Raw genomic sequence first — 16,965 nt, 5'->3', positions numbered from 1 at the left:
TGAAGACTGTAATCAAGTTACCCCTTAACTTTCTCTTTAAGCTAAATAGACTGAGCTCTTTGAATCTATCACTATAAGACGTTTTCCAATCCTTTAATCGTTCCTGTGGCTCTTCTCTCCAATTTATTAACATCCTTCTTGAATTGTGGGCACCAGAACTGGTCACAATATTGCAGCAGCAATCGCACCAGTGCCAAATAGAGGTAAAATAACCTCTATTCCTGCTTGAGATTCTCTTTGTGCATCCCTGCCTCAACCAAGTCTGAAGCAGTTCTTGAAGCTAGCAATGCTTTTTTCTGTTCCCATTTGCTTCTCTCTCACTCTCATCTCTAGTTCCTGTAATTCCTATATTCTCCTTTCCTTTATTTCTCTCGGCTCTTCCCACCCATCCATCCAGTTCCTAGCTTGTGAAACTGTAGTAAAGCCTCACCCAGTTTTTATTTATAGCCACTATCCCAAAAAGTACTAGCAGAGCACTACTCTAGTCTGTTCTGACCTCACTATACCCACTAATAACTTGGGTTGTGGATAACTCTCTCTACTTAGCTTTACAGAAGTTGTAGTGTGAGTCCGGTTTCACTTACAGCAGTGATTCTTAAACCTTCATAGTATGGGCCATTGAACATCAATCCATTCATACCTCAAAAGTGGTCCACAGGATAAAAACTTTGTGGTAATTTATGTGCAGGACTACATGAAAAATATTAGTATAGACTAAAGCAAAACTGAAAATAAACTCACTAATGTAGTTCACGTGACTCCAGAGGTTAGTAAAAATGTCTGTCACTTGAATATATATTATGGTGCAGTCTCATTCAATAGCCACTGTTAAAGCTGAGTACATACAAAGACTTTAATTAATTGACATTTGGGCCAGAAACTTATGTATAGTTCTCTCTACGTCCCTGTGGAAAATTAGTTTAGTTCTTGGTCCTGTACTCTTTCTCCATGGCTAGTCTATTCTTTCTCCAATTGACTGAGAAGTGATTCTGACTCCAAAGGAAGGGCTGGTCACAACTTTTGAACGAATCCAGAGGGGGAAGATGTGACTCTGAGATAGCACAGATTACCATCCAACACCTTGTAGTTCATACATGTTTAATAAAGGTACTCATACTAAAAGACGGCTGTTCTATAAATCTAATTTGATAAGTGAATATGCCATTGTAGGGTCTAATCTCTTTTAGGACACTCAGGAAAAATGTATTTAACAGCTAACTCTGAAGCTAAATAACACTAGCCTCTCACTTCTGGAGGTTCAAATTTTGATTGGTACAAGTGAAATACACAAAAAGTCTATTTATTTGTCCACACTTTAAATCCAGGTAAGTTTCATACTCTTCAATTTAACTTGTACTTGAAAAGTCAGTTACACTTTTTTGGCAGGAGACAGCACAGAGTGCCGACGTCGCCGCAGACCCCGGACACCCTGGCGCAGCCCTCCCCACAGCGAGTGCTTCAATCTGGGAGACATCACATGACATTTCAGTTTAGAGTGAATGGTTATAACTAAGGTACATAACCTTGTAAAACAGAGTTTATAATATAAATGATAGCATAGTTCTAACTATAGTGGACCAATGAGGCAACATTTAATTATCTGGATCCATTTCCACGCTCAGTATATACCAAGTCACATGTTTATGTTCCATTTCATGATCAGAAACAAACTGCTGCTTTACTGTAATTTTTGTAAATTGTCCATACTATGACAGTGTTATAGAAAAATAAATTACTTCTCCAAAATATCACATTTGGGGTTTAAGTATTAAGTAGATGTGCTTCAATAAGCAAGAAAAATGAAATAGATCATGCAAACAAAATATTAGTAAGTTACTGTAATAAAATGTATCATTAATCTTTGAAGGTAGAAAGTGTTTTGGAGATAATCTGATAAAACTAAGATTTAGAGACAAATACTTTGGATTACTTTTGTTATTATATACCCTGGCATCTATAAGCAGTCTGTATTAATTTTGATGCTATTACAGGAGAAAAGTCTGTATTTGTCTCTGTGGTGCTTGTGCTACTTTAAAGCACTTACAAAAATAGCATAATCACAGTTCAGTACAGTATCCACACACAGCATACTTAAAGCTACTGCAAAGATATTGAAGCAAAGTCTATTTTTGAAGGAGGTGAGTTTCACACTTTGTAAAGGGACTAGAGAGAAACTCATTACGAGTGTTTTAGCTCCTAATGATCCAAAATATGAGCTATTCATAATCCAAACGGTCTCTCTTTAAGGTTCATATTACAGTACTTTAACAGATTATGTTGTACTGTCTCAATGTGTGGTAAAATATTATCAGAATATGATTACATTCAAAACTGCAGTATTAACCTTCAGCAGGAGGAGGAGAGCTAATATTTCTTTTCATTTAACAAACACAAACAAAAACATTTTCTTTGTATGCATAGCCAAAGTTCTGGAACCTTTCAGTTACCTGTTAACCTATACTCAAGTCTCCAGTTCAGCACAAAGAAATGCTAAGAAGTTTGAGACGTGTAAAAAATTAACACATCCTATATATTTCCTCTTTACATATTTTTGGATAGTTTAGCTCAATTTTTGTAATTAACCTCTGGAAATCAAAAGTAGTCACACAAGTATCTTTAGAAAAGCAACTACCAATAGAAATATTCTTAGCAGAAAACACACACAAGCATTTAATGCAATTTTTTTAATAGTGCAAAACTTACATAAACAGTGATTTTTACTAGCACAGTGAGTTGGAAAAACAAGAGCTATTTAGAGAAAGTTTCATGTTTGGCATAGAACTTTTCTCCCCTTCCTTACATCTTTAGATGTGACAAACTGGAGCTCCCTACATTAATGCTATCTGAAAGTATTAACAATGTGTTCCACCTTTTACTGGTTAGAAAAGAAAGAGACACCATACATTTTGGTGTCACTTTCTGTACGTAATTGCAAATTTTCAGCTGAGTTCAGTTTATCAATGCAAATTAGACTGATAATTATGGGGAAAAAAAAAAACTATTCACCAACAAGGCATTCATTAACCAGTCAGTCATTCTGCCAATTTATGACCTATGTACAAAAATGTATGTGATGTTCTGTATCTCCATTTTGAACATCGAATTTTAGAAAATATTGTGCAGTTTAATTTACTAATTCATTGCAATTAAATAATTTAGATGTATAATATTAAGTACCACCAGTAAAGGCAATCAAAAGGACTGTTTGATGTTTTCATAGCACCATGTAAGTAAAGTAAGAAGAAAGACTGTGCTCTACTGTAATACAATCTATGAGAAAATTTGTTATATGTAATCATAATATGGAAAGCAAAGATATCCAGAAATTCTTTTTAAACCTTTAGAAGGTGATAACATTAAATATTTTAGATAAAAGAGCAAGATACTTTCAGTAGTTATTCCAACAATCAAATGGAAATCAAAAACTTGCTTTTTTAAAAAATTAAAACCACCACATAATTTGGCTTTAAAGTGTCAAAGTACTTTGTTCAATGTATTTTACTAAGCACCTGAAAACTAATGTCAAACTACACTTTTGTAAAGAACCAGAGGGTAGATTTGCTCCAATTGTGAAATACTGAACTGATCAAACACTTAAGAAGGAATTCCCAAAACAAGCTATTGTTTATTTCATTGATACTATTTATTCCAGTAATATCAATTCCTATAAGGATGCTACTAAGATCCAATATTCTGTTGCATTTCCAATTAGACTAGTTTCAGTATTCCAAAAGTTCGTATTTGTGAGAAAACGGTAGGCTTAATATCAAAAGAAAAAGATCAGGATTAATCTCATTAGTCAGACAGTTATTTCCTGGTATTAATCAAAATGGGCAATTCTAAAACCAATAGATTTGGGCTGGCAACAGACCTTATGATAATTGTATCAACATAAAAATAGGTTGAGCAACTAGCAGGCCACTTCTGTATTTTAAGTCATTGAATTCAAACATATTTTATCTGTAATGGAAGCATGAGTGTCAGCAACACCATTGTCTCTTAAAATTTCCTAGGAGATTAGACACATGGAACAATGTCTTGTGAAGAATATAATAGAATCCAATAGGCAAAAAAGTACTGTAAGGGTCAACGCACATTATTTCCAATGACAAGCTGTGCTAATTATTTTGGCCCTGACACTCTCCAAACACCTGCTTCATAACTTGTCATCAGCCAAAATAAAATGTTAAAATATTGTACATAAAGTTTTGGGATCGAAAGAGAATATATTAATTTCACATTCTTACTATGAATGCATTGGCCTACCAAGTATGAATGTTTATAAAGTAACCAAGTCATATCTTTATACAGTATATTATTTATATGCTGGCTTAATATAGACATTCTTATGGTAGATTTAGAATGCAACATAATTTAAAAAACATAATTTAAAAAGTATTCAAAATTTTGTAAATTTCAATCAATTCAATTTTTTTTCCCGGTTTAAAAACTAGTTATTTCTATTTTCACTATATCAGACAGACAAACAACATCTCTAAATATTTAAAAGACAAGTCTCAAAGTAAACTGTACAAGGTTTCCATTTAAAATATTCCCCACTCAAAAGGCACTAAGTGGTTTAAGTGTGCAGGTGACTTCTTGGAAGAAACTGTGTGCAAACAGAGTCTGCTCCACTAGCTCTGCATTCTTTAAATTTTTGTAATGTTCTACGAAGTATTGCTAGTAAACTGTATGTATGATCAGACTTTATAAAGAGCTGAATTCAGTCAGTCCACAGAATCACATATCTCTTTTACTTTCTGATTGAAGTCTTCAGGTTGATCAGCATACACATAATGACCAGCACCAAGGATAGCCTCGGAGGAGGAAGCAGAAAAAGAGAAGTCAGAATAACAAAAACATTAACAAATCCTGAAACACTAGCACATGGGGAAAACATACATTAGGAAAAATAAAAATAAATAAATATCCAAACCTTCACACATAATCATGAGTCTGTTATTACATAGTGAGAAGGACATACTCTCCCCCATATCTGGTCATACTGCAAGTTCCTTTGGTCACCCTTAACAAAAACACCATGCCAGGATTTCCAAACAGGCTTTTACACCTAAATCAGAAACCTGATTTTTAAAAGGACTGAGATCAATGGGAGCTGGTAGGTGCTCATTACTTTGGAAAGTTTCTAACACTTACTTAACATGTCTAAATGTGGATGTAGAAGTTTATAAAACTTTAGGTTCCTTTATTTTAAATCTTGGCGCCAGCTCCCGTACCTTACACTACAAGTGCTAATATTAAAATCAGACAAATCTAACAAGTGTTAGAATGTGCATTAGATGAGAACACCGATTAAAAAACTGACAGCTGTGACAGACCCAGACCAGTGGGGTACAAGAGTCTGGTCTTATTGGGATCCAGAAAATGGGCAGGCGAAGCCCTCCCCCAGCCTAAGAGGCGGGTCCACAGGACCTGGAAAGCCAAATAATTATGGGGGACAACTAATGAACAACAGGGATAGGAGTGCGGTCAAAGGGTCAACGAAGGGAACCGGATGGGGACACCGAGCAGAGAACCCCGGACAACGCCCACTGCTCCTCGAAGGTGTCAAAGGAGTCAGAGGACGCCGCCCAGAGGAACTCTGCCTGGAGGCGTGAACGGACGGAGGATCGGAAATAGGCCCCACAGTCACAGGAGACTCCATCGGCCAACCTCCTCACTCTGGTTTTATAGATGGTCACTTTGGCCAGGGCCAGGAGGAGGCTGACCAGGATGTCCCGGGACTTGTTGGGGCCACGGACAGGGAGTGCATAGATAAGAAGGTGAGGGGAAAAGTGCAACCAAAATCTTAACAAAATATTCGTGAGGAGCTGGAATAGGGGCTGCAGCCTGGCGCACTCCAGGTAGATGTGTGCCAGGGTTTCCCTCACGCCACAAGAGGGGCAGGTGTCCAGGATTAGGGTGAACCGCACCAAGTACACGCCTGTGCTCACAGCTGCGTGAAGGAGCCGCCAACTGATATCCCCAGCGGGCCTCGGGACCAAGGTGGAATAGAGGCTGGCCCACCAGGGCTCCTAACCCTCTAGGGGTGGCAGGAGGTCCCGCCACTTTGTGTCAGGGCGGGACGCAAGGGCGAGGACGTGAAGGGTGTGGAGCACGAGCGTGTATAGATGTTTCCTTGGCGCGGTCTGGAAATGGACCGGCTGCAGCTTGTGTAGCTGGCTCACGGTGAAGGGGCAGGGGGGTCGGTCGGGTCCACGGGGCAGGCGCCTGATGAAAAGATCCGGAGGGCCTCAAGTGGAGGGTGGGCGGGGCATGCCCTCCCTTAGGACCTGGTCAAGGTAAATCCGAGCAGCGGGCGGCAAAGAGGCCCTCACCTCCTGAAGTACGCGCAGGGGAGTACGAGGTCTGGAGAGCCCCATGCTCTGAGCGAACGTCGGGATCCAGCCAGTCTCCCTGGTCATAGTCCAGGAGGTCTCAGACTCTGGTGACTTCTGCCAGGACCAACCTCCGGCGCACCGCGGGGGACTCCACCACTTACACATGGAGCTGGGGGGTTGTGTAGCAGGGGCTCCGCGCAGAGATCTTCCCCCAAGGAGGCCGCCGCAGACCTGGTCACTGCGAACAGTTTCCAGGTCCGGAGGAGGTCCTGGTAGAAGACCGGCAGCCTGGAGAGGTCTCGCGGAAGATCTCTCGGATGGAGATAAAGGAGCTGCTGGTCATATGGGAGCCCCCGGAGGCGGCGCAGGAAGGCGTGCGCCAATACATTCCACGCCAGACTACCTGCACCATAAAGGAGCCTCTGCAGGGCCTGGAGGCGGAAGACACGGACCTGAGTGCGGAGACACTTCAGGCCCTGCCCTCCCTCCTCCAGGGGTAGATGGAGAACCCCTGCAGAGACCCAGTGCAGTCCTGACTAGAAGAACTCCAGAATCGATGTCCGGAGGTTGGCCAGGAAATCGGGGCTGGGACCAGGGTGTTGAGCCAGTACCAGAGCATGGACAGGACTAGTTGATTAAGCACCAGTGCCCTCCCTCGAAGGGAGAGGCACCAGAGTAGTCCTGTCCATTTCCGGAGCCGCTCTATCACCCCGCCCTCTAAATTCTGCCAGTTCTCCGGTGGAGAGGGATGCGTGGCAGAAAGGTAAACGCCGAGATAGAGCAGCAGACCCGCGCTCCACCGGATGGCCTGAAGCGCGGGTGGGAGGGAGCTCGCCTGCCACCAGTCCCCTACCACCAAGCCAGAGCTCTTGACCCAGTTGACCTGTGCGGAGGAGACTGCTAAGTAAACGGCCTAGCAAGCCTCCACCTGCACCAAGTCGCCCAGTTCCTGGACCACGAGCAGCACATCGTTGGCGTATGCCGACAGGACCAGCCGCAGCTCTGGCTCCCGCAGTGCCAACCCCGTCAACCTCCTGCGGAGAGATAGAGGAAGGGCTCGATCGCCAGAGCGTAGAGCTGGCCCAAGAGGGGGTACCCCTGCCGTACTCCTCGCCCAAAGCTGACCGGTTCGGTCAGGGTCCAGTTGAGTCTGACCAGACACTCTGCGGAGGTGTACAGTACCTGGAGAAAACCCACAAACTGGGGTCCGAAGCCAAACGCTCGCAGAGTGCTCAGGAGATCAACATGGTGGGCCACGGGTAACGCCTTCTCCTGATCCAGGGACAGGAGGGCGAACGACAGACCATCCCTACACCAGAGTTCCAAGAGTTGCCGGACCAGATACAGGCTGTCGAAGATAGCGTGGCCCGGGACGGTGTAGGTCTGGTCTGGGTGGATCACGTCCGCCAGCACGGACCCTAGCTGCAGTGAGATGGCTTTCGCTATGACCTTGTAGTCTGTGCTAAGGAGCGAGACGGGACGCCAATTCCATAAATCGTGGAGGTCCCCCTTCTTCAGCAATAAGGCGAGCACGGCTCGCCTGCACGAAAAAGGGAGGACCCCGCTCTGCAAAGACTCGGCCCAGACAGTGACTAGGTCTGGACCGAGGACGTCCCACAACATGCAGTAGAACTCCATGGTCAGCCCGTCCATGCCCGGAGATTTATTAGTGGGCATGCGGCAGAGGGCTTCCGAGAACTCGGCCAGAGTAAGAGGCAGCTCTAGCCGGTCTCGGTCGCCCGCGCTGACCGTCGGGAGTTTGTCTCAGAGCACTCTGCAAGCATTAGGATCGGTCAGATCCGGGGAGAAAAGGCCTGCATAGAAAGCCCTGGCCCTCCCGCACATCTCCGCCACATCCGTGAGGGGGGTGCAGTCCTCCGCGAAGAGGCAGGTGATGTGCTTCTTAGCCCCCCTCTCTCCAGGGCGCAGAAGAAGCGGGAGCCGCGATCCATCTCCCAAAGGAGGCGGATGCGGGATCGAACAAAGGCACCCTGGGCCCGATGGTCCTCGAGGGCCCGGAGCTCCTCCCGCTTCTCCCAGCACGCCCCGCAGAGGGATGGATCCTCGGGGCTGGCGGCCAGACGCCTCTCCAGCTCTAAGACCTCCTGTTCCAACTGCCCTATCGCCGCATCCCTCCATTGGCTGGCGCCCTGGGTGTAGTCACTGCAGAAAAGCCGGGCGCGCATTTTCCCCAGGTCCCACCACCACTGCGCCGAGGGAAAGGCACGCTGCTGTCCTCGCCAGGCCAGCCAGAACTCCTGGAAGGACGCCACGAAGCCCACATCCTCCAACAAGCTGTTGTTAAAATGCCAATAGGCCGGCCCCGGCCTCTCTGTGCAGAGAGAGACCGTCACGGTGGCTAAATGATGATCGGAGAACGGGGCCGGCCGGATGCTGGAGGAGTGGGCTCGTGAAAGGTGGAAACGTGATAAATAGATGCAGTCCAACCGGGAGTGGCGCGACCGATGGGCCTCCACCCAGACAAAGGTGAACGTCGAGACGTCATCCGGGTGGTGGTCGTGCCAGATGTCTACCAGGGATTGATGGTCAACTATCTCCCGGACGACATCCATGGCGGCCGGGCACTGCTCGGTCCCCGAGCGGTCCCGCTCCTCGAGGATAGTATTAAAGTCCCCGCCCAGGACTAGGCGCTCGCGAGGATCCAAGGTGCCAAGGAAGGCGGACGCCTGCTGAAAGAAACACAGCCGCTCTGGGCCCAATGTTGGGGCACAGACGTTGACAAGATTGACCACGAGCCCCTCCATATGGACCCGAAGGTGCAGCAGGCATCCTGGCACAGCCTCGGCGACCCCCAGCACATCGGGCCATAGGTCGTGGGAGAACAGGGTCGCCCCTCCAGCCGTACAAACTGTGAGATGGCTAAAGTAGACCATGTCCCCTCATTCCAGCTGCCAGCTGTCTTTGGCGGTCGGATCCGTATGGGTCTCCTGCAGGAAAACCACAGAGTACTTCCCCTCCCGAAGGAAGGAGAGCACCTGGCACCTGCGGAGACCCATCCTATAGCCCCAGGTGTTCAATGTTGCGATGGTGAGAGGTGCCATGAGGAGGGCTAAGGGGGATCCTTGCTGGCAGGGACACTTGCGGCTCCCAACGGGCCGCGCAACAATCCGTGACCTACCCCGTAGGTGAGTAAGGAGTCATGGAAGAGGCAGACCCGCTGGTAGGCCGTAGCGGGCTGCTTCCTGGTCCTTTTACCCTCTCCCATGAGGGCCCTCGCGGTCCGAAGGATTTGATGGAAGTCCCCCCTCCATCACTGGAGAGTGAGCTGCACCTTGTTACGGGAGCCACGGACATCCTCAAGGAACTCCCGCAGCTCCTCTTGCAGCGTATGGGGGGCCGGGGTCACTAGCCCCCGGCTTTCCTCCGGAGGGACCACTGACACAGCCCTGTGGCCCACCAAAATGGGCAAGCAAGGGGTGGAACCCCAACGTGGCACCCGATGGACTGGCACCACGTGGCCTCCCTCAAACCCTGGCTCAATTGGGGGCGGCGGAGGGAAGATAGCAGCCCCTGCTGAGTCGGGACTGGGAAATACAGAGGCTGCTCCCTGGGGGCTATCTTCTGGGAGCAAGGAGATGACGGCCCCAGGGGCAGCAATGATATCACGGGAGGTGGAGGGGACAGGGATGGGGGTGACATCAAGGGCAGGGCAGGGATCCAGAGTAGGAGCAGGGCAGGGATCGGAAGCAGAGTCAGGGATAGGGGCAAAGGCAAGGTGCCACAGCGGCTGGGCAGATGGAGGAGCCCAGGGAACCTTGGAGGCGGGAGCAGAAGCAGCGGTTAGGGGGAGGGATGAGGTCGCTCAGATCGAGGTCCGCTAGCAGAGGGATGTCTTCCCCCTGGGTGACCGGGGTCAAGGCCCTAGGTCTGATCTCCTCGTAGATGGAAGGGAGCTCTCCTTCCACCACTCCAGAGGTCTCTCCACCAATGCCTGAAGTGACGCTCACGGGGGCTCCGGATAATAACGGGGCAGGAGGGGCTCATTCGGGGGCCTTGGAGAGAAGGGACTCCAATGGAGGAACGGTACTGCCCTCCCATGCTGCCACGTCTTCCCCAGCCGGTACCAGGGGATGGAATGCGCCCGCGGGCAAGGCAGAGGGCTCGGCCTCGGTGCCCCCTTTTCTGGTCTTCCGCATCGGTAGAAGGGAGCAGAGCTCGAGCCTTCTGCTTGTCCCGCTTCCCCTGGACTAGGGCCCAGCCTTCCATGGCATCATCAGGGGGCCGGCTAACAGGGGTCGGGTCAGGGGCATGGGTGATGGCTCAGGGACTGTGGGAAGCAGCGGTGGGGCGGCATGAGGGAGGGAAGATTCTCCCTGCCGCGGGCCCTCTCCCATGCTTGGCGGTATCCCTGCTGCACCCTCCTGCTCGTCTGGGCGTGCTGGGGGGAGCACCCCTTGGGCCCGAGCAGGAGCAGTGGTGGACTGAGTAGGAGGAGAGGCGGTGCCGGGCAACCAGGGGTGCCAGCGATGACGGGGCCAGCGCCCCGCCGGGGCTCGGGGGTCCCAGATGCCCCTCCCTGCCGGGCCAAGGGGCGGTCCCTCCGGACATGCCCCATCGCCCGGCAGAGGTAGCACCGGGCCTCCCCCATGGAATAGTGCACCTGGTAATGGGCCCCCGGGTAGGGGACCAAAAAGGACCCCTCAAGCGCCTCTCCGTCACGCGCCGCTGGCGGCAGTTGAAGCTGCACTTGCCGGTGGAACGAGAGGACGTGACGGAGGGCGGGGTCCTTGCAGCCCAGTGAAAGAGGGCTCAGGACAGAAATGGGCTTCCCAAGGGTTCAAAGGGCAGGTAATAGGGCGGCATTGGGAAGGACTGAGGTCAGGATGAGGCAGACGCCCAGGTCGTCCAACGGCTCCAGGGGGATGAACACACCCCCCACTGCCAGGCCCTTCTCCACTGCCTCCTGGGCGGCGGCCTCCAATGCTAAAAAGAAGACGACCTTCCCATACATTTTGGAGGCCACCACAATGACCATGGGCCCTACCACCCCGCCAATGCCTGCACGTACGTTTCCACGTGGGGCGAGGCGGGCACCAGGAGGCAACGGACACCGTTCTTCCTGGTCATGGTGGGAAAGGGGCTCCGGCCGCTATAGCTGGTAGCGGAGGCGGTGGGCGGGAGAGATGATGCAGCGGCAGGCGGGGGGGACACCCGCAGAGCTGGTGGAGGGAGCAGCGGGTAGGGACGCCGCAGCCGGTGGCGGGGCTACGGCAGTGGGGGCTGTCCCTGCCATGAAGGGCCTGGTCTTTTTGGTGGGGCCCTTCCCCTTCTTCTTACCCTGGCCCTTCCTGCCAGCTGGGGGGGGTTCCCCTGGAATCTGAGGGGTTGAGAGACATGGCAGCAGTGGAGGTCACCCCAGTGCCCGCCGCTGCCAGCGCCCCAGCGGGGGCGGTGGCAGGTGGTTTGGCAGCAGCTGTTGAGGTAGAGGCTTGGGGAGGTGAGGGGGGGCAGGCAGGGGAGGGGCATCTGGGGCTACTGGAGGGGCCCCACCCATTGTGTCCCCTGCCATAATAAGCAGGGAGGGAGGGAAAACACCAGAGAGAGGAGGGGAAATGGAGGCAGGTTGACCACTCCTCCCCGCTAGGCTGCAGGCAGGGGAGAAGGGCACCAAAAGGGGGGGACTATCAAGGGCTTGTAGGGGGACAGTCACCGACTCAGGATAGGAATCCGGCTCCTCTAGCTGCACTAGGGGAGGGAGATCATAACGTTGGGGGGGTGCAGTGAGATGGGGCAAACTCAAACAGGGGAAGGACACAAGCGCATCAGAGGGGGCATGGGTGCACTGAGTAAGGGGCCAATCAGGGAAGGGGTACCCCCTGGGGAAGGAGGAGAATCAGGCTGGAGGCAGGACAGGGACCCAAGGAGCTAGCTTCAGAGGCCAGGGCGGGGCAAACAAAAGCTGCAGAGGGAAAAGGGTGGGGTAGGCAAACAAACTGAAGCTAGCGAGGTGCTAGGGTAAAGGAGAGGGCAAAAAGGCTGCAAGGGGCAAATGGGGCAGGTAGCAAGGGACAAAGCTGGGGGCTTGCTAAAAGGGTCCAGTCCAGGGGGGGTGGGGGTGGGGGCACGTGCGCTTGCAAAGAGTCAATGCTGGCTGGCTGCTGCTTCAGGCTCAAAAGATGGTGAAAGAGCACAGCAAGCCTAGCAAGCAGCAGAGTCCCAGAGGCAGGAGCCTGAGGCAGATGGTAAGTGTCCACTCTGGGTGGTGGAGGGGGCAGCGACGACAGTGGTGGTGGTGCGGGGTTGGGGGGAGACACACAGATGGACTGGACGGCAGGCTCCACACCACACCTGTGTCCCCATAAACACAGGCAAAACCTCCACCACAAGAGCACAGTTCAAAAAAGTTACTCAGCGTTAAGGCCCCCTCCACAGTGGTCTGCAGAGTCCCTGTGCGCTCCCCCAGCAGCAGATGGCCTTGTCCCCTCCTCCTTTGGGGTCCAGCAGCTCCAGGCAACAGCAGCCCGGTGGTCAGGCAGGCAGAAAGGACCTCTCACAGGTGGTGGTGGTGGTGGTGTCCACAGCAGCAGTAGCAACGGCTGGGGTAGGGGTCCCTCATTCCCCCCCGGCTGGGGAGCAGGCCAGTAGCCCCCCCTCCCAAGGGGCTGCAGCTGAAGCAGCAGCAGCAGCCAAGGGGGGAGGATTCCAGCAGCTAGTCAGCAACCAGGTAGCAGAGAAGGGGGGTGGGTGGTGTCTGGCCCAGCCTAGCCAGGGAAGTAGCTGGAGCAGTGGGAGCAGTAGCAAGGGCCAGCAGCAGCAATCTCCCTCCCTCCCTTCTCCAGGCCAGTTGGATTCAGCAGAGGAGTCAGAAGCAGCTCCACTAGATGAACAAGTTTCTGTTCCCTGAGTGACCAGACCTGGGGCTGCCCTAGAGCAACCAGGTACCTGCTAGAACCAATTAAGAGGGGCAAGCTAATCAAGACACCTGGAGCCAATTAAGAACTTTCTAGAATTAATTATGGCAGGCAGGCTAATCTGGAGACCTGGTTTAAAAAGGACCTCCCATCAGTTAGTAGGGGGTTGTGAACAAGGAGTAAGAGGGTGTGCTGCTGGAGGACTGAAGAGTTCAAGCATGATCAGACTTCAAGAGGAAGATCCTGCAGTGAGGATAAAGAAGGTGCTGGGGGAAGGCCATGGGGAAGTAGCCCAGGTAGTTGTAGCTGGGACACAGCTGATACAGGGAACATTGCAGACAGCTGTTATCCACAAGGCCCTGGGCTGGAACCAGGGATAGAGAGTGGGCCTGGGTTCCCCCCACCCGGCCCAACTGCTGCTTGGACACAGGAGGAGTTGACCTGGACTGTGAGAAACACCAGAAGGAAAGGTCTAAATTGGAAAGGGATGTGGTCTGTCCCCAACCCACTAGGTGGGACACAGAGACTGTGGGGATTGTTCTCTGTTTCCCCCATGTTGGCCAGTGATGAGGTGAGCTGAGTGAACGGCAGGTTTGAGCCACTAGCGAAAGTGGCCAAACTGAGGGCTTCCATGAATGTCTGAGGCACGCAAATCCGTCAATAAGCGCAGGACCCACCAAGGCAGAGGAGGAGCTTTGTCACACAGCCTATTGCACTCAATCCATATTGATTCAGCTGTGACGCTGGCTTCCAGCATGAGGCGGTAACAAGCAACTGCAAAGGAGGTGTAAACTGAGGGTGAAATAGGAAGAAAGTTTGTTCTTTCTACGGAGGAACCATTATTACATAGGAATAAACAAAAGGAAAAAAGAGTAAAACTACTGTTTATTCAAAAACTTGCTTTAATGCCAAAAGAGTTTAAGTGGAAGTGAGCCTCTGCAAACCAACTTGAAATTGTGGTTTACATGTTAAGGTTTCTACCAAAATGCAGCGCCAACTCTCCCCAAAAAATATGGACAGTGGTTCTTTGGCTCCTTCCCATCTGAACACTTTCAGAATATCTGAACAGGAGTACCTGTGGCACCTTAGAGACTAACGAATTTATTTGAGCATAAGCTTTCGTGAGCTACAGCTCACTTCATTGGATGCATTCAGTGGAAAATACAGTGGTGAGATTTACACACACAGAGAGAGAGAACATGAAACAATGGGTTTCATGTTCTGTGTGTATATAAATCTCCCCACTGTATTTTCCACTGAATGCATCCAATGAAGTGAGCTGTAGCTCACGAAAGCTTATGCTCAAATAAATTCGTTAGTCTCTAAGGTGCCACAGGTACTCCTTTTTCTTTTTGCGAATACAGCCTAACACGGCTGCTACTCTGAAAAGAATATCTGAACATTTTTCATCTCTTATGAAATGTATGCTCTGGGAAAGACTGAAAGAGCACTATAATAGATGATTAAGAACTGACTGAGGGCTTTAATTGCTGAGGATTTTCTAGACTGTGGCAGCAGCTTGTTTGTCATTTCAACACTCTAAATTAACTGCTATGATGATCAGGGGAAAAAAGTAAAGTCAGATGCTAAAAATCACATCTGCTGGCACCCTCCTGAATAGATAATTTTACTAAAAAAATATAACTAAGGGCCATTGAACTACACCTGATATTTCTGTAATTTAGTTCTCTCCGTGCCCAGACTGGTAAAGAAGGCTGTTTTACAGTACTCTATGGGAAAGGCACCTAAACAATCTGCACTTAATTTTATACAGAGGTCATTATCCCCTTTTGAGCCCGCCTTCCCTGAAATTACAATTTACTTGCACTTCAGAGGGACAATTACTGTTTTGGATTACTAACTCTCTAGGAACTGAGACAAGTTATCTTAAGAGAAGAGAAATACTAGGAAGCTACAGAAACAGTCACAAAATAAAATGTAATTAGAAATAACGAGATCTAGTTAGATACTAGAACAAACATTGCTGGGGAGACACTTTACTACCTAAAGGGAGACACTGGAAGAAGCCTCTCTGTCACCCTAAAGGATGCCTTTCAGTGTCCCCATTTTTCTTTCCGTGTTGCATTTGCCTTTTATAACCCACCTCTTGGCTGACAAAATGTTAACCTGAATTAGAACAGGACATTAAATTAGCCCTCCTGTCCCTCAGAAAACCCAGACCAGATTAGTTGTACCTGTTTGACTGACTCATGCATGTCCTACCCTTCTACTCCCCACTCCCTAACAGTAACTTCTGTTATAGGAAGTCTGCTTGTTAAGCCATAACAGATCACTTTTGAAGAGAAGAAGTGCTCTTTAGAAGGATTTGACTTTCCCTAATCCTCCTATACTGTATTGGGTGGTATTTGAGTCAATTATAAAACCAGGAAATTAAGAGAAAAATCTCATCTTGTCCACACACCCTTCTTCGTGTACCTACTTCTGATACAGGTGCATAGTCATTACAATCTTTTGTTCAACTTCATGACCTACAATATATTATGCCTAGAACATGTTTGAGCAAGTTACTGGTTAGTCACATCCGGAAGACCACACAGCAGTAATAAGATATCCAGCATATTCAAAGATCTGACCAACTCATATATCCATATTCAACCGTCACAGCTGTCTAGTATGATTCTAAACATGAATGGTAATAGTAAATTTCATTCACTTCATTAGAAAAGTGGCCTGTGTGTGTGTGCGCGCGCGCATGTAAATATTAATCTAATGTAAGCACACATCTGAAAGAATAGCTCTCCTCACATATATAAAGCAAGCCACATTGGCTGGAATGACAAAATTCAGTATTTCTGCAATGATTTAGATGAGGGCACTTCCAAAACTTAAGAAAACAAACAGTTACCACTTATAAAAAACGTACACACTAAACAAAATGATTGGAACAACTTATCACATTGAAGATTCCTTGATTAAGTAGTATGTGAACTTAGACTGTGGGTATTTTTTCTTTACAAAACACAATTCATTAGAACACTGTAGAGTTCATACTTTTTTAGAGAGGAAAAGTGACCCTATGGTTAAGTAGCTGGACTGGAAATTAGGAAGAAATGTGTTCAGTTCTGAATGTCACAACTAAACTTCCTTTTGACTTGAGCCAGTTCCCCCACATGAAAAAAATGGAGATAAAAAGGAGTTAACCTTTCTGTAACTGTTTGTCTTTAAGATGTGTTGCACATATCCATTCAAATGTAGGTGTGTGTGCGCCCCAAGCACAGTTACTGGAAAAATTTCCCTTAGTGGTAGCTGTTGGGTCGGCTCTAACACCCTCTGGTATTAGGTGCTCAAAGTGCTGGTAATCAGGGGCCCTGCCGACCCTGCCCTCCTTCAGTTTTTTTCTTGCCAACCGCCTCTTAAGAGGGGAGTGAGGGTGGGTTTTGGAATGGAAATGTACAACAGATCTTGAAGAACAACAGTTGCAGAAAGGTTAGGAACAGTTTTTTCGTCTTTGAGTGCTTTTACATGTCCATTCCAATGTAGGTGACTCACAAACAGTTGTCCTGTAGGTGGGTTTGGAAATCAAGGACAGGCTGACTGTAACACAGCCCAGCCAAAACTGGCATTGCCTCAAGCCTGTTGTGTAATGACACCGTACATTGTGAAGGTATGAAGTGATGACCAGGTTGCCGCCTTGCAGATGTCCTGAATTGGAATGTGCTAAAAAAAGCAGCAGAAGAGGCTTGCAAACTTGTAGAGTGAGCTATTAAATTACCTGGAGCCGAAATGTTCGT

General features: G+C 48.9%; 1 protein-coding gene across 2 annotated transcripts in view; it reads right to left on the bottom strand.

Moving 5' to 3' along the window:
• Nucleotides 1-2,669: 2,669 nt before the first annotated feature.
• Nucleotides 2,670-16,965, bottom strand: part of ABHD5 (abhydrolase domain containing 5, lysophosphatidic acid acyltransferase) — a 53,370-nt gene continuing 39,074 nt past the window's right edge. Inside the window, exons 7-8 of one of the 2 annotated variants that reach the window (XM_043508974.1) lie at nucleotides 16,265-16,325; nucleotides 3,438-4,819 (exon numbers count right to left, since the gene is read on the bottom strand). In XM_043508974.1, coding sequence (XP_043364909.1) covers nucleotides 16,275-16,325 — 51 coding nt within the window. In that variant the 3' untranslated portion in view covers nucleotides 3,438-4,819; nucleotides 16,265-16,274. Of the gene's footprint in view, nucleotides 4,820-16,264; nucleotides 16,326-16,965 lie in introns of both variants that reach the window. The other variant, XM_038391199.2, reaches the window with a different exon arrangement.

Source organism: Dermochelys coriacea, chromosome 2 (assembly GCF_009764565.3).
Source record: "Dermochelys coriacea isolate rDerCor1 chromosome 2, rDerCor1.pri.v4, whole genome shotgun sequence".
NCBI lineage: Eukaryota > Metazoa > Chordata > Testudines > Dermochelyidae > Dermochelys > Dermochelys coriacea.
This window is presented reverse-complemented; position numbering and strand designations above follow the sequence as displayed.